Source organism: Saccostrea cucullata, unplaced genomic scaffold, assembly GCF_032062105.1.
Source record: "Saccostrea cucullata isolate Sc308-1 unplaced genomic scaffold, CSIRO_AGI_Scuc_v1 ctg547, whole genome shotgun sequence".
NCBI lineage: Eukaryota > Metazoa > Mollusca > Bivalvia > Ostreida > Ostreidae > Saccostrea > Saccostrea cuccullata.
This window is the reverse complement of record NW_026930450.1, coordinates 80,362-103,431: the sequence shown is the minus strand read 5'-3', so window position 1 is coordinate 103,431 and position 23,070 is coordinate 80,362. Positions and strand designations below refer to the sequence as shown.

General features: G+C 32.1%; 2 protein-coding genes across 3 annotated transcripts in view; both read right to left on the bottom strand.

Moving 5' to 3' along the window:
• The window catches only part of LOC134228632 (putative oxidoreductase YteT), a 164,502-nt gene that overhangs the window by 128,165 nt on the left and 13,267 nt on the right, over nucleotides 1–23,070 (bottom strand). The window lies entirely within an intron of this gene.
• Nucleotides 304–21,745, bottom strand: LOC134228629 (cell adhesion molecule 2-like). Of its 2 annotated transcripts, none has more exons than XM_062710301.1 (7): nucleotides 20,797–21,745; nucleotides 10,718–10,857; nucleotides 7,549–7,762; nucleotides 7,440–7,451; nucleotides 5,264–5,554; nucleotides 2,597–2,617; nucleotides 304–1,514 (listed from the first exon to the last, which is right to left on the bottom strand). In XM_062710301.1, the coding sequence occupies exons 1-7, from the start codon at nucleotides 20,948–20,950 to the stop codon at nucleotides 1,387–1,389; spliced, it is 960 nt and encodes a 319-aa protein (XP_062566285.1). In that variant the 5' UTR covers nucleotides 20,951–21,745; the 3' UTR covers nucleotides 304–1,386. The 2 variants fall into 2 exon arrangements, with proteins under 2 accessions (XP_062566285.1, XP_062566284.1); XM_062710300.1 differs by having other exon boundaries at nucleotides 2,597–2,620; nucleotides 20,797–21,742.

Sequence of the window (23,070 nt, the reverse complement as noted above, 5' to 3'; positions counted from 1 at the left end):
AGATGGTGAACATTGCCAGAGTCCGAGAAATTTATATTTTTCTGAAGGAGAAAAAAGCACCGGTTTGATGCCTCTCATAAAAATTTTATGACTATAGTGATCTGGTAAAAGATTAAAATCTTATAAACCATTAAGCTGTGCCACGGAAGTATATTTTCTATTAAGCTTTCATATTTTTTCAAGACTCTTCACAGAAAAAAGGAATATTCCTAGTCTTTTCTTTGTCTGTTTTATACTTACCCAATCAATAATTCTCTGGCGGTTATTTTAAATGATTCATCATTGGAATTAAATGACAACAGAAGCTGTACAAAATTATTTTATTCAAGCATTGAATTTGAAATAACCAACAATACAAAAAATAAAATAAAATAAACAACAGTTCCAAAACGATATAATGGATGAACAGGTGTGTCATTCATAAACGGAATCGCCGTTCATAAATAGGTTATGTTATACCCGTAACGACAAAATCTTGTTTATCAATTAAATTCTTCTTGAACTGCAGACTGAACAGACCTTAAGCAATCACATCTAAAAAGGCTTATAGCAAAGCAAAGCTAATCAAAGTTATAACGTCAGTATAAGTGTGTCTCTTTCACAGAGACAATATACCTCCAAAAATTAGCATATTCCACACATACTTCAAAACAGCAAGTAGAACCTGGGTGATGTATTGCACTATTATTCTATTATTAACATATATCTATGAAGCTGTGGACTTTTAATCTTTAACTTCTTCTCATTTTTTTAAAAATATTTTGATTTTTAGTAGGTGAAACATCAGTGCTTGCTTCACCGGCATGAGTTACACATTGTATGTGTGATGTATTGGTGAGTATAAAATTGATTGAGTCTGCTTATCGTCCATACAAAAGGCAAGTAACACTGATCAAACTAAAACAGTCTGCATTTGTGGTAGGTATCAAATGAAACATGTTGGATGAAAAAAGGATTCTTAATTTTTTTCTATTGTATCTATTAATTATCAACAACTGAAAAATGATTCATTTGATTAACAAATATGAATATGAATAACTAAAGAAGTAGCCATGTTACAAAATATGCAACAGAACACGTTTTATAAAAACAAGTATATTTATCCTCACAGGAATAAAAATCTGACGGTTTATCAGAAGTCATGTACAACGAGGTTATTGCACGGTGCGACTTGTCTTGATCAGAGGATGTACCAGGAAGTTCAGAAGCGAGTGTAAAACTCGGTCATTTCAGAGACCGACACTGACGGGGAATAGGCTTGACTTTGATTGTTGCAGTCTCCTCCAGCTACAGCTTTTCCCCGTCCGACATCCTCGAAACTCAAAGGTACTGTCTTCTCTGTCTTTATATAAAAGTTTCGATTTAAGTGTTCATTTGGTAAGGATTTCATGACCCAACACAGAGAATCATTCCAAATAATAAAGTCCAAGATCCGAGTAAGCGACTGGAGATATTTCCATCTGTGTGTCCCTCCTCGTCTTTAACAAATTGACTCTTATCAGATATGATGGTGCCTAAAATCACAACATGAAAGACGCTTTAATTAAAATTAATTTTTTTTCTGAATATAAATAGAAAAAAATTTAATTCCTATATTATTTTTGAATCAACAATATGAACAGTTATAAATAATTCTGTAAAGCACATTTCTTCTTTGCATACTTTGTATTTCTGGAAAAATAAAATATAGAAACTACACATAAAAATGATTTCACGGTTAAAGATGCCATATCGTAACAAAAAATCTCATGGCCAATTACGTGAGGAAAGCCAAAACACAATGTAGGCGAAATCTGTTATGACAGAACTATCTAATTAAGACTAGAGCAAGACTTCAAGAGGGAAACAACTAAGCAAGATACATAACATCAACACTAGAAAGTGTGTTGTACTTTGCTGAAATAACCCCAAAATATACTGTGACAATAAAGATAATAATCAGGACAAATATTACCATAACATGCAAAATCTTGTTATTCTATCTGCACTTGTACAGTCAACAATCCAACAGTCGAATACCTATCAATCGGCATCATAGATTTTTAGAGTGTTATAATCATGAACAATACCTGATAAGAAACGGAATTTTATACATGTACATTGTATAGGAATGTCAATTTTACCCTTGGTTTTTAAAAGAACTTAATTTACATTGTGGTTATCCTAGGAACGCTATTTCGAATCGGATGGCAGTTGATGTCAATTACACATCACAAGATTACTACCCATTTAGTTAATGAACTTGTCGATACTTAACATTCTGTGACACATAGAACAAGCATTATGTACCAAATGCAAGCTTCTGGAAAGCCTAATTTCCCCTCTGAATGGGACTCACAAGTCATCAGTGCTGTTGAAGGAAGTTAATTAAGTACACAAATGTGCCAGTTTATTTTTATTCGAGCCTAATAGCCGTGGAACATGTATAGGTTTTTGAACACGATGCTTCTATTAAAGCTGGAACATTTCAACAATATTCATTAACTGAAGAATATGACATTCTCTTAAAACTCTTTAAGCCGTGCCTTTAATGTTTGCCTTGGTGTATTTATTAAACCTGAATAAAGGGTAATTTCTGTTTTTGTGTGTTACGTACCTCTTTTTACATTGTCTTTTCCTGCTGAAAAAAGAATACAGGAGCTATAAAAATCATCTTAATACATGTATAGAGTATGTAAGATAACAATAAACCAAAATATTATTATTGCAGATATACCAAATGATTAAAATAGATAAACATTTATGAAACTATTAAATGGATAGTAAAAAAGTTATTAAAGCTACACCACAAATATAAATAAACGTTTTTTTTTTATCAAATAATAATTCATTGTCGCAGAATAGTTCAAATAACTAGGCCATACCGAAAGCAAACCTACAAGTATACCACATAATTACAGGTAGATTACTATTCTAATGTCTATTAAATGTTTACAGTAATGATTTTGCCAACACTTTGTTGATTTGGAGTTGACACATGGTATAGAACTTTAAGGGGGTATCACTTAGTTTAAAAATCTAAATTCTTCATAACTGCACAGTTTAACAGCATAGCATAACAGCATAATATAACAAAATTAAAATCTTAGAGAAAGGTATCGTATAAATTACAAGTCCATGTTGTCTTTTTATTTACAAGTAAATAAATGAATCATTGATTAGTCTTTTACTCCATTAGTGATTCGAAATATGAAAGAGTACGAGTGATGAAACGTTTTAATTAAAACAAAACATATGGAGATAACGAACAGTATTCAAGATCAAAAGTCCATAAAACAATACAAAATAGGAGCAAAGCAAACACGGACCTCCGAAAAATCAGAGGTCGGTTCAGGTGCCATGGAAGAATGAGCATCCCCTGCCGATCGGTCACACCCGCCTTGTGATTATTGTCATGATCGGGAAATAACAAAAAAAATTATCGTCAGTTCAATGTATAAATAATGGATTATACAATTAGTATGAAAAGCGTCAGTCAGCATTTGACTCAGTGATACATTGTATTTTTAATGACAAGGTCATTGTATCGAACATAGAACTTACGAAATGATGACTTTAAACAGTCTGCTGATATTCATGTTTCTTGATTCTTGTTAACTAAGCCTCTTTTCGTTACTCCTCACTAGGATATTAACAGTAGTGAAGGAGAAACTTTAAGAGTACTGTGTAACAATATATTCAAGAAGTGGTGTAAATCAGATGTAAAAACCTAAAAATTCCAAGGAACTTCTGGACAATTTGAAATCACAAGATTTTACCAAAACCAACAGCTTCAAAACTTACGACTTTTCAACTTTATACACAACTATTCCCCACGATAAATTAGAGTCCAGGCTTTTCGATATCATTGACAACTGCCTTTTTAATAAAAATGGAACTCGAAAATTTACTTGCCTTGTCATTGGTCATTTGCAAAATTATTTTAAAAAGCATTCTGATTGTACGCACAAGTACTCTGAAGTCGACATCAAAAAGATGCTTGAGTTTCTTATTGACAATATCTATGTGGTTTTTGAAGACCAGGTCTTCCAATAATCTATTGGAATTCCCGTGGGTCCCAATTGGGCTCCGTTATTAGAAGACTTATTTTTGTATTCATATGAAGCAGAATTTGTGCAAAATCTTATGCGTGAAAAGAAGAAAGCACTTGCTGTGGCCTTCAACTCGACATTTAAATATATCGACGACGTACTGTCAACTAACAATGGCAATTTCCTTATTTATGTCGATAGGATATATACTGGTGAGCTTGAGATAAAAGGTACCACACAGTCTGACACATCTTATTCTACTTGAAAAAAGACATTAAAGGTAATCTAACAACCAAGCTCTATGATAAACATCATGACTTAACTTTTCAATCGTCAACTTCCCTTACTTATGCAGCAATATACCTTCATCACCTGCGTATGGAGTTTGCATATCTCAGTTGATTAGATACGCTAGATCATGATTTACGTATGAACAATTTCTGCAACGAGGTAAATTATTGATAAACAAGTTGATGAAACACGAATTTCGGCAGGCTCGTTTAAAGTCATCATTTCGTAAGTTCTATGGTCGATACAATGACGTCAGCAAATACAATTCATCACTGAGTCAAATGCTGACTGACGTTTTTCATACTATTTGTTAGTCCATTATCTATACACTTAATTGACGATGAATTTTTCCGTTATTTCCCGATCATGACAAGGAGCACACTCCTCCATGGCACCTAACCACACCTCTGATGTTTTGGAGGTCTCTGCTCTGCTCCCATTTTGTATTATTTTATGGACTTTTGATCTTGAATACTGTCTGTTATCTCCATAAGTTTCATTAACTTGTTTGTCAATAATTCACATTGTTTTAGTAATTGTTCATAAGTAGAGCATGCTCTTGCGTATCGAATCAACTAATATATATATATACTTCGTATGGAGGTGATGAAGGTATATTGCTGCATAAGAAGTGAAGTTGAAGACAGAAAAAATAAATGTTCATGTGCATTTTATACTGTATACATTTGTATGCTAAAATATTACTCTTAATCAGTGCAAAATAACTATCGACTTAAATCCGAGTTTAAAGAAGTGTTACATCAGGTAAAGCTTTTCCAGAGTATTATAAGCAATATGTTAATATCAATTCCTAATAAGGACTTGACCCTCACACATGTCGAAACGTTATATTTGCTTACCTCATCTCTACAAATTACTGTAAAGGTCATTTTTTAAAATAATTATTTAAGGTAAATCAACAAAATATATAGTCTACTCACCATTAAGTACGTTCACTTTAATATTTGTAACCAATTTATCGGATGTTCGACAAATGTAAGTTCCAGCATGATGCATATGCGCATGCGCAATTGCAAGTTCACTCCGAATGGTTTTATTTCTGTATGTGACACTTTTTGTTATCGTTATGCCTTCCCGTTCATTGGACACAATCTTGTGGCCGTTCATAAACCAGTCCAGATCATCCGGGGGGTAAGAATCGCTAGAGGCGTTACACAAAAGGACCAATCTCTGGTTTTTCTCTACGTAAGTTTTACCCGAAATGTGAATAGCTGCAAAGATACAGGTCAACTTAATAATTGATAAGACATTCAAAGCTTAAGAAATTAAAGTTTTACTAAGACATAAATAAAAGAGAATTTCTTATTTCAAAATACAAAATATAGCAAACAGTAATTAATCTCAAAAGACCAATGAAATGAAATAAATAGATAACAAAGTATTCAAGGTCAAATTCTTTTTAAACAATGCAAATCGGGAGCAGAGCAAAAACGGACCTCAAAAAAAATAAGAGGTAGGATCAGGTGCCATGGAGGTGTAAGCTTCTCCTGCCGACCGCGTCACAACCACCGTGTGCTCCTTGTCATGCACAGAAAAAAGGGAAAATCCTTCAACAATTTAGTGTGTAAATAATGACCTACCAATTAGTATGAAAATGTCACTCAGCAAATGACGTAATGATTGGTTGTATTTGCTGACAAGGTAATTGTATCGACCATAAAACTTGCGAAATGGTTACTTGAAACGAGAATGTTGAGTTTTGTTTCGTCAAATAGTGTGTCAGTAGCATGTTCTTGCGTGTCGAATCACCCATTGACCTCCATATGCAGGTGATAAGATATACTGCTACATTAATAAGAGAAGTTGACGATTGAAAAGTTATTAGGATATATTACAGCATAAGTATATGAGAAAGTTGACAATAGAACAGTTAAAGTCATCACGTTTATCATAATCATTTGTTATAAGCTGTAACCATTGTCTTTTTAAATAAGATATTAAAATATGGAACATATGTTAGATTTTGCGTTATATTTAATTTCAAGGTCACTGGGATATATCAAGTTGTCAAATGAACAATAAATGTCAATTGATGATACATCATCAATATAACAAAATGACAGGTTAAAGGCTACAGCGAGTGTTTTCTTCTTTTTCCGTAGATTCAGTTTTTGAATAAATTCTGCTTTATAGGACTGTAAATATCGGGGCGATATTATTACTACAATAATAGAGCGTCACAAACGCCATGTGCTCTTTGTCATTATCAGGCAAACGGAAAAATCCGTAGGTAAGTCAGAGTGTAAATAATGGTTTAACAATTTGAACGAAAAACCTAAGAATGCACTCAACCTAATGATGGATTGAATATGCTAATCTTCATTTGATTATTAATATGCATTTACATCATATTACATGTATTTTATCCTTACGGGAAAACTATTATGCAGTATATTGTTTTATCAGTAAATGCATTTATTGCTTTTCTGTGGTGTACAAGTATATTCGGTGTAAACTTAATGTTGCTATTGATATTAATATTTGGTGTACAAGTATATTTGGTGTAAAATTAATGTTGGTATTGATATCAATTTTTAAACTCTAGTACTTTAAAATGCATTTCCCGGGAAATGAATTGAAGCAAATTTAATTGCTGATAATTAAAATTTATAAGGTGACTAAGTCAAATCTTCGAAGATCGTCTTTTCAAATCTATCTAGAAGCTACGGTACCTTTGAATGATTATTCAAAGAATTTTGATATGCATGCTTAATCAAAAGTTTTATTACTCTGTTCTTTGAAGCTTGATTTAAATTAACATGGTATTTACAAAGTTGATGAGCAACAAAGTTACAACAGATAGAGATGTAATCCCCAGAACAAGAATCTTGTACGTTTGGGAGATTAGTTCATAGCTTGAATGATCAAATGCCTTTGTTATCCTGAAAATGTGCGAGTTATATTTTCTTGGTGAATTATCATACGAATTCATTTATATATTTAAGACATAAAAGTAGTTTCTGAAAATAACTTCGCTAATTTAAAATCTTTCAAAGCATTATTTAAAAAAAATAAAAGTTTAAATTCAATGGAATATTCAAAAAAGTAAAATTAAAAAAAGCAAAAACATCAAAAGTATAAATACATCATACTCACTGGATGTCTGTTCTGAAATTAGAAAGTAAGAAATGTCATTATATTTTTTTTAAAAGTACAAATGTGTGTCCATAAATCTACTATGTTATATTTATAATATGATACTTACCTTTGACCGTGAGATAAAAACTCCTCCTAATGTCACGTGCCTTTGTGCTGACCTGACATTCGTACCTGCCTTCATCTTCCAGACTAACATTCCGTATGTGTAAATTCCACTGGTCTTTGTGTATCACATTATGGGTCTGGAATCGGGAATCTCCGAAGTAAGTGAACAGTCCCACAGTCAGTATGACAGAGGGTAACGCTCTCCTCCACGTCACCTGTCAGAGTCAAAGTCATGTACAAGAATTACATTACAAAATCAGTTTGAGGTGACACCACATCTAACAAAGTGAAATTGAACACGCTCATTGGAAAATTAACTGAAATAAAAGAAAATAAAGAAAATATAAAGAGGTCAATTCTAATAATGCCTAAAGAGTACAAATCGTGAAAACAAAGAATCGTTGGATCAGGTGCCTAGGAAAAGTGAGCATCTCTATTGATCAACACCCGTCGTAAGCACTCTTTATTGGATCAGATATAAATAGTTGTACATAGACAAAATGGGTGTAAAAACAATGACCTGATTACTGATATGTCAATATGCCAGTCGAAATATTACCCAATGAAAGACTGTATTTGAGTCAACAAAAATAGCGGTGCTTATCAATTCTGAATACAAAACCCCAAAGAAATCATATAAAATAATCTAGAGTTTACTAGAATGAATTATTCTATCACTACCTTTATCTCCCTGTTAATCAACAGTTCTCACGCATGAATAATTCTGAGCCATACCTCATCTTTAGAAGCATTTCTTAAGTTAGGGCTTCTTTAAATTACTAAAGAACAGGGTTCGCTAATTCCCACTTGCAAACGAGTTTCACACTTGCTCCGATTTAAATTCGCCAAGTCATAGTTCTGTCTGAGAAATTATACTGTGTTATTTAAATGCAATATACGCCATATTTGACATAGCTTATAACATACGTACATTACAATTAATATTTTCATTATCATATCAGAGTAATTATATTCAGGAGGACTGTGCAACAATATATTGTATATATAGAAGGGGTGTAAACCAGATGTGATATTTTATTTATCGTGGGGAATGGTTAAGTATAAAGTTGAAAAGTCGTAAGTTTTTAAAATATTGATTTTGGTAAAATTTTGTGATTTCAAATTTTCCAAATAATCCTTGGAATTTTTAAGCATCTACGTCCGGTTTTACACCACTTCTCGAATAAAATGTTGCACAGTACTCTTGAAGTTTCTCCTTTACTACTGTTAATATCCTAGTGAGGAGTAAAGATAGAGGCTTGTTAGAACTTTTTTTGAAACCTGCTATGCGTCTTTGTTTGTAATTTTTGGAATTTAGTACAGATATGGTAATTCAAATTCATTTTGGTTGTTAAGGATATTAGAAATATTTTAAACTGAAAAATGGTCTTGGAGAATTTCTTCCTTAGAAAGGGAACTATGAGTATAAGTTGGATTACCACTTAATCGAATTAAATCCAACTTCTCCTAAAATACAATTTATATAATGAGCCTTACAAACGAAGACAATATTGTTACCTGCCCTGTAAGCAGGAACTAGTACGTACTGATTTTGTAATCTATCTAATTCTTTTTTCAGTTCTGGATTATTGAATGAGAAGGATAGATGGTTTTCATATTGCCCCTCAATCTTTTAATACGCGATTGTAACATAGATTTAATACAATTAATCCATTCTGACAAAGTGTTACAGAACAAACATCGATTCTATTTCATGCTTGTGTAATATTTTAATTATAGCTTTTTAGAAGCCACGAAACTCGGGTATCTTCTTCTTCTTCATATACATTAATGAACACGATTGTGATTGTATTTTACAAGTAATGAAGTGTATTTTTCCCAAATGTTTGTACTGGTAGAATGCAGCAGTTGTAAAGATTAGTTTTTAGGCACATCTGCATATACCGAGCTCAATGCTGCTGTAGGTAGCCCTTTGATATTAAGTTACCGATAGAGTTTGAATTTATTTCAAGATAGCCTACTTCAGTCTCTTTATTAAACTATTTTATCTTTTATTGGCATACTCTATTCTTTTTTTTAGAAAATGTTGTCAGAGCTGAATTTATATGAATGGATGAAAATTAATGAACAGTGATCGAACTCAAAAAACTATTACCAATATGAAAGGGAATAAACAGAGTTTGTTTCAATATTCAACTGCATTACCTCTCCTTCATATTTTTGACCAATAAATATTATAATGGTCATTTTGTCATTTATTGCCACTTTTAAAGACATTATGCTGGAAAATGTTATTTGCTCTTTAACAATCGGGTTGTCTGAAGGTGCATAAAATATCAAAGTAAAGACCACCTAACTTCATTGCACACTTAAAATTCATTACGATATGACATTTCATTTTATTTCTTTATTGTATTTGTATATATAAATACTGAGCTATAAATTGATGTTTATTTCATGACTATGAAAATTAAACAATTGACAAGTTTCGATTATTATAGCTTATTTTCAATAGAATTGATCGAAAATTTCTGCTTTCCTTTTGATGGCAGCTGCACATTCATGTTGCACAAACACATTTGCAATTAACGTCTTGCATATGAAATATATGGAGATAACGAACTGTATTCAAGCTCAAAAGTCCATTAAAAAAACAAAATAGGAGCAGAGCAAACACGGACCTCTTGAATATTTTGCAGCTTGTTTACGCGTACTATAACTTTACAATTATAGTACAATTTGTATTTTGAATGAATTTTCTTTCACTTTCTCCATGGCACCATATCCAACATCTGTTGTTTTGGAGGTCCGTGTTTGCTCCGCTCCTATTTTGTAATTAATTATGGACCTTTGAGCTCGTATACTGCTCATTATTATCTATTAAATTTCTTTAAAGATTTAGAGTTTTAGATACTTATTGACAATTTTCATACTAATTGTTAGACTTTTATTTACACTCTACATTGTCGACTGATTTTTTCATTTCTCCCAATGATGACAAAGAGCACACGATGATTGTGTTCAATCGACGGGGTATGTTCACCCCTCCATGACACCTGATCCCAACTCTGATGTTTTTTCGAGGTATATGTGTTTGCTCTCCTTCCAATTTGTAATGTATTAATGAGGTTTTAGCATCAATATTGTACGTTATCTCCATATTTCATTCAGACGTTATATCTTATTGCTGTATCGTAGTTGTCACTTACAGTTTTGGTCCCTAAGTTTTCCACGGCACAGTAGAGAATCGCCGTCTCCCCAGCGATGTAGGTGTAGTTGGAGGTGGTAGTATTCAGAATGACTGGGGTTAGAGGCACGTGACTTCGGTCTGATATCCGGCGACGGAAACCTGCAAGACATTATATTAAAAAAAATCTGTCACAAACCTCCTAAATTTTCATTCAAACAAATCAGACAAATCGCAGTCATCCAATATACTCATCATAGATGTTTAGAAAGAACTTTATTTTTGACTATTGTTACTTGTATTTGAATTCTTTTTAAAATCAATTTTCATTGCTAATATAAAAACATGTTTAGATTACACAATATCATAATACTAGCTGTTGTTTTTGTCAGGAGATTTTAAACTATTTTCCACGATAATTCAAACTCAGATTGTTTTTAAAAATCAATTAAAAAGTTGTGGTCAATATCATCAAAACATTTTTTCAACATTTTATAAAAGTGGACTGTTTGTAAATATTTTGAGATCGAACACTGTTCGCTTTCCTCATCTTTTACATTGCAAAAATATTTTGTTTAAAATATTCTGATTATAAACACAATTACTCTATGTTGATATGAAAAAATGCTGGGTTTCTGATTGACAATATGTATGCAGTTTTTGGAGATAAGACCCTCCATTAATCTGCTGGAATTCCGTTTGGTGCAATTGCTCCCCGTTACTACCAGACCTATCTTTGTATTCCCAAAAGTATCAAAGTCAGTTGATCTGACCTTTCAGTTTATATCAATTTTAAGTTTAACAAAGACGTATAGAGTCAATTGATAAACAATGGTCACTTCCTTTCATATGTAGACTAGATATATCCGATGAACTTGAAACAAAAGAAACCTCAGATCTGACAAATCTATTTTATTTTTGGATATTTTCTAGAAAGAGACATTAAGAAAAATACATTTATTAAGTAAATCTAAAAACAAAACTTTATAATCAACGGGATGAATTCAAATTTGTCAACTCAACTTACTAATGAAGCAATATGCCCTTATCACCTGCATTTGGGGTATATATCTCCGTGTTCGCTCTTATTTTATATTGCTTAATGAACTTTTTAGTTTGAATACTAATCGTTGTCGCCGTAAATTTTATCTCCCAGTTAATTCGATACGCAAAAGCATGCTCTACAGGTATGAACAATATCTAAGACTAAGTAAATTAATGTTTAACAAATTTAGGAAACAAGGATATTAACAGTTTCGTTAGTCATCATTTCGCAATTGCGCAGTACAATGACCAGGTCAGAAAGTATTATTTATAATTTAGTTGAAAACTTACTGTCGGTTTTTATATCTCTTATAAGATCATTATTTTACACACTGAATTACCTCCGAATTCTTTTGTGTGTTTCCGCAATATTATATATAATAAAATGTCGTGTTTGCAGTTATTTCAGTGAACATTTAAACTAAAACATTTTGATCTCCATATTTCATTGTATATAAAGTGTAGAAAAAGATAAAGATAAAATGACCTTGTCAGCAAATAAAATTTATCATTGAGTCAAATGCTGACTGACGTTTTTCATATACTATTTGTTAGACCATTATTTATTCACTGAATTGACGACAGATTTTTCCGTTATCTCCCGATCATGACAATCATCACACGGCGGGTGTGACCGGTCAGCTTGGGATGCTCACTCCTCCATGGTACCTGATCCCAGCTACGATGATTTGGAGGTGCATGTTTGCTTGCTCCTATTTCGCATTGTTTTATGGACTTTTGACCTTGAATACTGTTCGTTATCTCCATATGTTTCATCCTTGTTTTATCATTTTCCTAGGCCTAATGTAGATATTGTACAGAATATCGAGATGCCGTAAATTATGAAGTTGGTGGTGGTATACTTGTCAAATTCTTGATAACAGCTAGTGTCCCGTGTGTATACACAAAAATAAACTGGCCTATTTAGTTAAAAATAAAGGCAATAATATATTTAAAGCATTACTTTAATTAAAAAAAGGTTTTGTTTTCGTTAAGCCACAAATAAATTGCAGTTATATATATTATGTGCAAAAAAGTAGTCCTAAGCAAATGACATAAACGAATTGGGTAAAATCTATTCCAAAATTTAAAAAACTGGTCCGTAGAAAATTTTACCAGAGTATTTTGGATGAAGAATTAATGGTAAAGTTTAAATTTTATTATCTTATGTAATTTCAATCATATCACGAAGTAGAAATCCAAATGGCTAGAATGAAAATGTGATGAAATTCGTCTATTAAACTCAGGCCTTCGTTGTCACGAAGTGTTTTGCGAAGAAGCATTCTTAACTAAGCTAAATAGATTATGATTTGATAATTACCCTTCAAATTGAAGAACTTTCATTCTTTAATTGGCAATATATGCCAAATAACAGTCAGACCTGTCTTATCAAAAACCTGTCATATACAAATTTTAACCCATTTTGGCATTGAAGTGTCATTACCAATAGGTGTGTACAAATTGATTGGACAAATGTTCACAATGACATCACATAAAAAAATAAGTCAAATGCTAAATGACGTTTTTATAGTAATTGTTAGTCCATTATTTACACTGAAATGTTAGTCCATTATGTGACCGGTTATGTTTTGGAGGTCCGTGTTTGCCATGCTCCTAATTTGTATTGTTTTATGGAATTTTTATCTTGAATACTGTTCGTCATCTATATATGTTTCATGCAAACATAAAGCTGAAATTCGGATTTGGCCATGAATTAGTAATGCAGATCTACTGAATTTGGGTAAAAGTGTCGAATTGGGTATTATAGATCATGAATGGAAAATCTAAAAGCAAGGGGGGATATCATTTATCCAAGAAAATTTTTCAAATTTTCAAAGTTTAAAACAGCTAATCGAAAATTTTAACGAAAACAATCAAATTAAGAATCCGTACGCAGACATGTATTATCTCAGGGGGCTACCAATCTGGGCCTTTTGAATATCAGGATGTGACTTTAAAAGCAATTTATTATCGATTATCACATTAACATTACTTTCAAATTAAAGCTTATGAGATTAAAATTTCATATTATATGTTTTTCAAAAATGCGCAATTATTCAATTTTGACAGTTCATTTTTTGTAATTCGATAAAGTGTTTTCTTTCTTGAAATGTCATGTGTACATTGAACTAGGGTACACAAAAAAGTTCCTAATGTAGAAATGCCCCACACATAGCACGCTCAATAACGGCTAAGAGGTTCATTCATAGACCAATTGGTTTTTATACGGATTTTTATCCATCGACCAACTGTTCGACATAAAAAAACTAGTGCTAATTGTAACAGGGACCGTTGTTTTATCCCTCGTCTTTTAAATAAAAAATACTTTATGGAATTTAGACTTAATCAAGGTCTTCCCGAAAAAAAAAATTTAAACATAGGCATTGCACGCGTGTTCATGTGCGTAACGACCATATTATCTTGTCTACACTATCTAAAATTTTAATATACTTAATATCAAAGCATTTAATCCAGAAGCATTAAAAATGCACACATTCAAGTGTATTTTTAAATTTTACTTATTTCACGTGCACGGACTTGCACGCACGTGCAAGCACGTGCATAATGACTTCACCTTCTTGTATTTATATTTATCTATGTAATCCCATCCTGTTTGGTTGAAAAACAAGGGAGTTATAGCCATTTGAATTTTCAGCCAATCAGACTTTGGTGATTTCATAATTTTTTTATCTTCATCGTATTGAAAGGATGTCAAAATGATTGACTATATTTTAAAATTCCATATTTCGAAAAAACAAAGGAGATATAGAAAATCTAAATCAGATTGCAGCACACCTGCATGCGCGTGATTTCATTAATTTTTTTCTGTATCATATTTTAGTATATTCTTATGCATGACTATGTTTTAAATTTCAAAACATTTCGTCAAAAAACAAAGGAGATATAGCCATTTAAAATTTCAGCCAATCAGATTACAGCACACGCAGATGCGCATGCTTTCATGAAAATTTTTATATATCATGCTGTAGATCTTCATAATATAGGACTATGTTCAAAATTTCAAAAGATTATGACAAGAAACAAAAAAGATAGTGAGACTTTAGTTTCAGCAAATCAGAGGGAAGCACACGTTTAACAGCTTTTTTATACTATAATATATCCTTATATTATCGAGTTTCAAAACATTTTAAAAAATAGAAAAGTTACAATCAATATATTGGTCATTTCACGTGTTGCACGAAAGCACGTGCGCGCAAAATGACATGTATTATGCCTACTAACCCTAAAAACATTTTACCTTAGTCGGATGTGTAGTTAACAAGATCACTCGTGGACAAAATTTTCCCAGGAAGAAGAAAAATAATCTATTACTGCACTTCTGTTGTCAATTGTCTACTAAATAAGTCGGGTCACGATATATTTTTTCGCAAAAGCAATTTATGTTTGATCGATATATGTTCAACACCGGAATTTCGAACATTACTATAATCAAAGTAACATTAAAGCAGTGAATTTGGTAAAAATTTTCCAAGAATTTTGTATCCTAAAATTTTTCATATTATATGTTTTTGAAAAAAATCTCCAATGGTCAAGGAAATTATTCAATTTTGACAGTTTTGAGGAAACCTCATTTTTTGTAATTCGATACAATCCAATGTTTTACATGTTATTGATCTTTATGGTAAATGTCAATGTGTACATGTGTGGAAACTAAAATAAATTATATATTAAGCCTTTCCAGTAGGGTCTTAATTACCATTAATTATATCAAAGAAAAATATTGAAAAACAAAAAAGTTGAAAAAATGCATATTTTTAATTCGCTTCCTGTAGAAATGCACCACACATAGCTCTAACAAGTCTCAATAATATCTTGGCCGTTTTCGAAACATTCGAGCATTTTAAAATCAGGAAATTGCCCATAACTTGGCACTGGAACCAGTATTCCAAAGAACGTTTTATATAAAATTCATATAATGACCTATAATTCCTGAAAATTTTTGAAATCCATCGACCACAAAATTTGGTCTGTTCACTAGTCATAAAAAAAAACAGAGTAAATACGGTGCACTGACAAATACCTTTTGTCCTCCTACGGAATAGCTTTATTTGACACTAAGTAACAAGTGCTTCCTCGGGAGTTTTTCACAAAAGATAAGAAGTTTTGTGAAAATATGAGGCAATAGCTAATTAACAGAGTTTCCTAAGCCATTTCATAACTGAATTTTTCAGATGTTTATTAAACAGAAATGTAAACCGATACCTTGTGGATCACAACGAATTCCTTGATGGACTAAAGATTTGTCTTATTCTGGAAGACTATGTTCCATACAGGAATTAATTGAATTGCTTTAAATTCTGGTTCAATATATCTAGTTTGTTTTTTTATTTATTTTCTTTTATGCCTCTTTTAATCAAAATGGGAGTTTAAGAATAAAAGTTCACGCTATACACCAGTGTATCTTGTTCATGCATGAATTCGTCATTTTTAAATCGTCCGTTTATGAAATCCAAACGTTTAATTATCGTTTTTCTGTTGTAATACTTCCCGATTTTTATTTTTTAATCAAGATATACAGTTCCGGTCATGGCAGCCAAGCATTTCAGCAAACCTCTGATTGTGTGTTCAGGAATATTTCAACCATTAAAACATGCTTGGCAATTAAAAACTAAAAAGATTTCGTTTTTTGGATGAATCTATAAGTATTGCAAAATTGACACACGACGTCCAGCAGCATCTAGCTGTGTTCCTTAGTTGCTGTTGTAGTATTTGTTTTTGAGAAAGTATAGTTTAAGTTTTCACCGTTTGATAGTGCAATCCAAGTTATTTTCTAATTCATGGAGAAATCCATTTAGCATTGTCAGAAGGAAAAACCATTCTCTTGTTTTTGTATGTAATATGTATAGAGATGACGAACAGTATTTAAACTTAAAAGTCCATTCAAACAATACAAATCAAGAGTAGAGAAAACACGGACCTCTAATATATCAAAGATCGGATCAGGTGTTAGGGAGGAGAGTGAGCATCCCGTGACAACGGTTCACACCCGCCGTGTGCTCATTGTCATGATCGGGAAATAACGAAAAATCCGTCAAAAATTCAATGTGTAAATTATGGCCTAAAAATTAGTATGAAATCAGCATTTGAATTAATGATCGGGATTGTATTTGCTGACAAGGTCATTGTATCGACTATAGAACTCATGAAGTGATAATTTTAAGCAAGACTGATGATATTATTGTTTCACTTTTGTCAATCGTTTTTATAACTTACCTCGTGTAAAAAAATGTCCATACCTAGAGCATCCTCTTGCATGTGTTCTTTTTTTTTTAAATTTGCATTATCATTTCAAATGAGAGAAAAAGAGAGATCTGAATATTGTTTGATTGAAATCTTTTTTTAAGAAATGTAAAAATAATAACCACGTTTTAATTTTATTGATTACAAATTAAATTTCTTTAAACGGATTAATTTGGGTTGAAATCATAATAAACATGAACATTGACTAATAATCAAACACAGCAGAGTTTTTACAATGGCGCAAAAAATCAATTTGATGACAATATCCTTTTTTCAATGTTTGGTCTTTTGGGGGGTTGCGTGTCTTAAGGTACTTTGCCAAGATGACTAAAACCAATTTCATTAGGAAATTTCATTTTACTTTTATTATTTTCCCACATCCAACAAAACCGCCTTATAAAATATCTCCTCTGATGAACGGTCAATAAGTCATGCAGTTTAGGTATTGGATGTCATCTTTTGCCACGCACATTATTAAAAGACGAACAGATCTCCCCTCGTGGACAGCTATAGCCTCTTTGATCGCAGGCCTTCATCAGCTCTGCTAAACGATCAATCAAATATTATGGTAGCCATGCGAGAATTTCTCCAACCCTAATGCTGCAGGCGTGAAACAGCTTTGAAATTAAGAAAATTTTGTCCTGATATTAGTTCTTATTAAACTCATCACCAGAGTTGATTTTTAACCATTTGACTGGTCAGATAAATATCAACACTGCATTTACAGTATCTAAATTAACATCTATCAAAGTACAATAATATAATTTTTCTTTTCACATCTAGGACATAAATTATCCATGAGAAGAAATTAGTGTACGAAAATGAAGTAAAAAGAGGAAAATAGCACGAAGTTGGAAATATCCTCTAAAATGAATCATTAATTCATTATCAGACCAGGCAATCAATAAGAATTAATGAAGATGGTTCGAAATTAAAAAGAAGGATGCAAAACACTTTGAATAAATGAAAAGAAACGCTTAAAATTTTTTGTAATGAAAAATAATGAAAATGAGATAATCCTTAAAGATGGGACATCCGGCAAACAGTGAAACAAGCTTGCAAACGACCGATAACATTTTGGAGCATTTTCGCGAGTACTGCGAAATTGTTTTTCCATGATTATTTCATGTCTTATGATTGATAATAAAGAATACAATGCTCCAAATTAAAAGTGTTATATTTACGTATTTCTATGCAGCTTTTTAGGGTACAGTGTACAGTGCGTAGGTGTTATTATATACGAGCTACTAGATTATCAGACAATTTTATCAGAAGTTGGTCGTCAATTAATGAGAAATGTACTTCATGACCATTCAGGGCAATATTGACTCGAGTCTGTCTTAAAGCACCGGGTTTCCTTATGCATTAAATGTAAAACATAGGGCAGATAGAAGGATTTGTAAATTTTCATTTGAAGGGCTTCAAATGCTTATGCAGAGGTGGGACCTACTTGTACAGTGTAGATATCAGAACTTTAAAAAAAAGTCCGAGATTTTTTTCAAATACAAAAATTCTCTGCTTATCTGGAATATAAATACTTTACAATTAAGAAAAAATCTTCGAACCGCACTGAACAACCTAACGTGGGTTATTTCCGCATTATTTAAACTCCAAAGAGATTAATCGTTAATTTTTTGGCTGCCTAATTGATATGAAACCTGATCCAGAATTTATTAAAGGATTTTATTTTACATATATATGCTTCAGAATTTGTAAATTTATATTTATTTTAATTAAAGAGATTGGTAATACCTTCTTTACCTAAGAATTTCAGAATTCCCAATTAATAAAAATTATCATCAGGAATTTGTGAACAGTAGCCAAATAAACTATGATCATTGACTTTATTCATGTGTAGCACAATTTACAGTTTTCAAAACCAAGCAATATTTACAAAAAAAAGAGACTGCTTACTTTTTTTTTGTATGAAATAAGACTGCTTTATTTCCAAGAGGACATATCATTAATACAGTTTGTTGGAGAGTTCAAATATTAATATTCATAAACTTAAATTGGACCCTTAGATATCGGACAATTTTGATGAAGCTCAGCAGTTTTATTCTAGCTTATACACAGCCTGTGGGGGAGGAAGGTTCCACGGAGACTATAACTTTCAATTTGTATAGAAAACTCCAACAAAAATATAGATTTGTCCCTTATTTAACAGGATCAGTTGACTCCAGATCCAAAGAGACAGAGACCGTTAACTTACCCAAGGTTAGCGAACCGACTGTTTATTGTAAATTTACATAGAGACGGAAAATAGTAAAAGCTCGTTTAAATTCACTAGGGTATTGTGCTCAGTTCGTGTTTTAGTATGGTCGATCATTTCATATCGTATTATCTACGGCGCAGTCTAATTTTTTTCGTCTGTATTTTCCCTCATAAAAAGTCTTCCCCTTTCTCTTTGATCAAAGCTTCCTTTTATATAAATGGACCTTTTATTACACATGAGATTAAGTAATTAACTTTAAATAGCGGCCACATCAATATTAACATTTGTATCTTAGGATCCTAGTATCAATTGAAGACATACAAAAACAGATTTCTTTTTCTTTTCTACACTTTTGAGATCACGGACATCGGTAAGGCCATAATAAATAAATGTTTATGAATTTTTTTAAAAATCGAGGCGGGCGGGCGGCTTTTATTTTATATTTTTTATTTTTTCAATTTTGCAGATTTCTCATCAAATTTCATTTACTATCGATCCCGATCAGAATTAAGACGAAAAAATCGAGAGAACTAGCCATTTGATGGCCTAATTTAAATGTTTATGATTCAAATTTCATTTACAAATGAGAGAAATAGCCGTTTTTAGTTATTACATGTACATTGTGGTTATAAATACAAAGAAGACCGCATCTTACAACAATTTGTTTAAACATCTACAGCTAGGGTATGAATATTTGATATTTCAATCAAAAGTCAGTAGACATATCATTACTTTACCAATACTATTACAGCCTTGTTTTATTTTACACAGCGATAGAAATTTAAAGTAAGCGACTCTAATTGTCTTCATTACAGTATTATTGTATACTTAAGTGAATTATACCCCTGACTTTGGTGAAATAAAAACTAGATATCTTATCCACTTGGAGAACGAGCAGACTTATATGTAATTATCTCCGATCCTAATTAAATCATTAACTATAGTAGCTCACTGATGACTGGGGAGGCTGGAGTGAGATGTACTCAGTCCAGTAAATCACAGCTTAAAAGTATGAATAGAGAGAAGAAAGCCATATGTAATTAAATTGCAATTGAAATTTTCAAATTCTCTCAATAATATCTATTTAATTAAATCATTAAGCGGATTATAAAAAAGCGTAAACTCACTGATGATACTGGGGAGGCTTCCTTATAATTTAATTTTAAGATAATTAAATAACTTTTGATATAAAATTGTGTTGCTTTTTTATAAGTTCAAATTTACCGCGCAATAATACAACAGTAAACTACAGTGATTAAAAGTATGAATATAGCAGCCATGATGTTTGTTTACAAGGTAAGAACATGTTAAAAGTAATTTTAAATTGCAATTGAAAATTTGAAAATTCTCTCAATAATATCGTCACAAGTTTTTCATCATATTTCCAAAACAAATTATATGTATACATATATATGTTTATATTTCCCAGAAGAATAAATTTTTGTGAGAACCAAGATCCGTCCCTTAGTAGGAGAACTCTTTTTCCGATACTATCTCTTGCTACACTACTCATCAGTGGAAAACAACTTCATTCTAGATGGCAGCAACATAAAAGCGGTGCCAAAAAGAGCAACACCTACCTGACACTTGGCAAAACAGCACAGAAATAGCCAGGACAGAGACCCAGGCCCTTACTGCCCACCCTCCAGGGCCAGGCACGCACCTCCACAGCTCCAAAAAAGTCCGGGAAAATTTGTAGGTGTCCATTGAGTTTTCTCTATGCGTCGATTGCATTCTTTGCGGCTCAATGTCAGTTCACTAATTGCCGGCGTCAATCACATCTTGGCAAAATACTTGAGCTTGATACAGTACCTAGGGTATTAACATATTCCATTTGTCTCCATAGCATATTTTTAGCGAACATTCAAGTAAGCATCAAAGATTTGGTAATTTGTCTTAATCCGCGGTGGATAATAATCTATGCCTCCAAACTGATGCTAACATTCTCATTCAGTTCCCGATACATGTCTTGGAGACCCGAAAAGGCGAATGCGGTTAACACTGCGAAAAATTAATTATACAGTTAATTCTGTTTGCTGTAATGAATTATCTATAGGGAATTTATTCCCATCAACTTAATGGCCTTGTTACTTAACCAAGTACGATACTTTAAAGCAACTCACCGCCGCATGACAACTGTTGCACTTTTTTAATTATTTGATCCTGCAAAGTTCTGAAATCATTGGAATTTAATGACGAATAAATAAAAAAAATATTTATTCACATATATCTTGAAGTTTCAACGATGATTTAAAGAAATTCTATCGTTCATAGTAAATATGAATCCATTTAATAAAAACTATGTGAACTTCCTGAAATCATCACATTTAAAACAAACACTGTAAATAAAGATGGAACTCCCTTGTTCACAAATGAAAGCATACACAGAATATTAATATTTGATGAATTCCATTGACACTGATTCCTATTTTCTGTACGAGACCTCCTCCTCTGACAACCAGAAATGAAACTGAGTGTTGGTTATCAGCGTACGATATGCTCCTCTCTGTCGAGAGGTTCACAGAGGCGGAGTGCAATGATACCGACAATACCTTATTATAATTTCTGGATCATTGCGAATTGAAAATACACAGATAACATTATGTATTCACTGGAGACCCGTGTAGCACATTATCTCACTTCTCCATCAAACATTTCGCCACCCGTGTGACTCAAGAATAATTTAACTTGTGTCCAAATGTAAAGTTATATTGCGTTTGAATGCGGCGTTAAGGTGTTGAGATTTTGTGATATCTTTTTTTATAATCAAAAGAGGTCTTTTATTGGGTTTTGTTATGAATTCTGTACTTGTCACAATGGTATAACAGATGTGTAACTTTGTACCCCGGGTAAATTTAATGGTGTTGATTCCAAATATTTGTTTTGTAATGAATGCTACTCTTAAAACATTTTCTTCTTAACGGTTTTAGGTAGTACAGGGTTGTAATGAACATGTGAATGAAAAAGTAATTCACGTTCAGGAGAAAACAAATCAGTAAAAGTTTGTTAAGGTGTTCTATCTTTAATTATTCTACATAATTATAGACCACTTAGTAAAATGGTTCATGAATTAGATGAAAATTTAAATAATAAACATTTCACAGTATAACCGATATACCAATAATACCAACAAGGATTTGTGTGGGAATAAAGCACAGTCAGTACAAACACAAAACTTTAACAATCACCTACTTAAGATTCCAGCATCTGGTAAAGGGAGGTAGCTCACGGTCATTGAATTTAAAGAGGGCAATAATAAATATTTGACCTCAACACAAACATCAGTATTTTTGCACATTAAATATAAATGCTTGGTCAGAATGACCTCTTTATTTGTTTCAAACCTAAGTGCCTTGATACAAGGTATAAACCCCAGTCCAGTAAAGATCATTCGTGCCTTTTTTCTCCACAACTGAACAGTTTGAAAACACTTCAAACTTCTGTTAAATAGGCTGTTAGACTTAAGATTTATGGAAATGTCTGGGTTTTGTTGTCATGACCGTAGAGAAAAGAGAATCAAATTATCAAGAGAAAGAAAGTTTTAACACTTTTGTATACAGGCACATTAATAATTATCAAATCCGCATTAAGGAGACTCTGTGGATATCTCAATGTTTACATGAAAAATGCCATCATTAAAAAGATCTTTATAAGACTTTACATTAAAATGTCAGGCCTGTAGAAATGTTAGAAGCATTTGTAGTGAATTATTCTCTGGCGAAGCTTATATGTCTGTGGTGCAGTATTAACTTGAATAATTGATCAAATGCAAGTTTGTAACTAAAATTTGTATTGCGTGCCTTCCGATGGATCGCCTAATTCTATACGATTCATTTTATCATTTTTGAATGCGA

What these genes read in the sequence shown, in the direction of transcription:
- LOC134228629 (XM_062710300.1), bottom strand. Translation starts at nt 20,950, where the DNA reads ATGCAATCGACGCATAGAGAAAACTCAATGGACACCTACAAATTTTCC. An exon ending in AAAACTTAGGGACCAAAACT is followed by an intron (nt 7,763 to 10,717) that starts GTAAGTGACAAC and finishes TGACTCTGACAG; the next exon opens with GTGACGTGGAGGAGAGCGTT. An exon ending in AAAAGACAATGTAAAAAGAG is followed by an intron (nt 1,515 to 2,596) that starts GTACGTAACACA and finishes TTGTGATTTTAG; the next exon opens with GCACCATCATATCTGATAAG.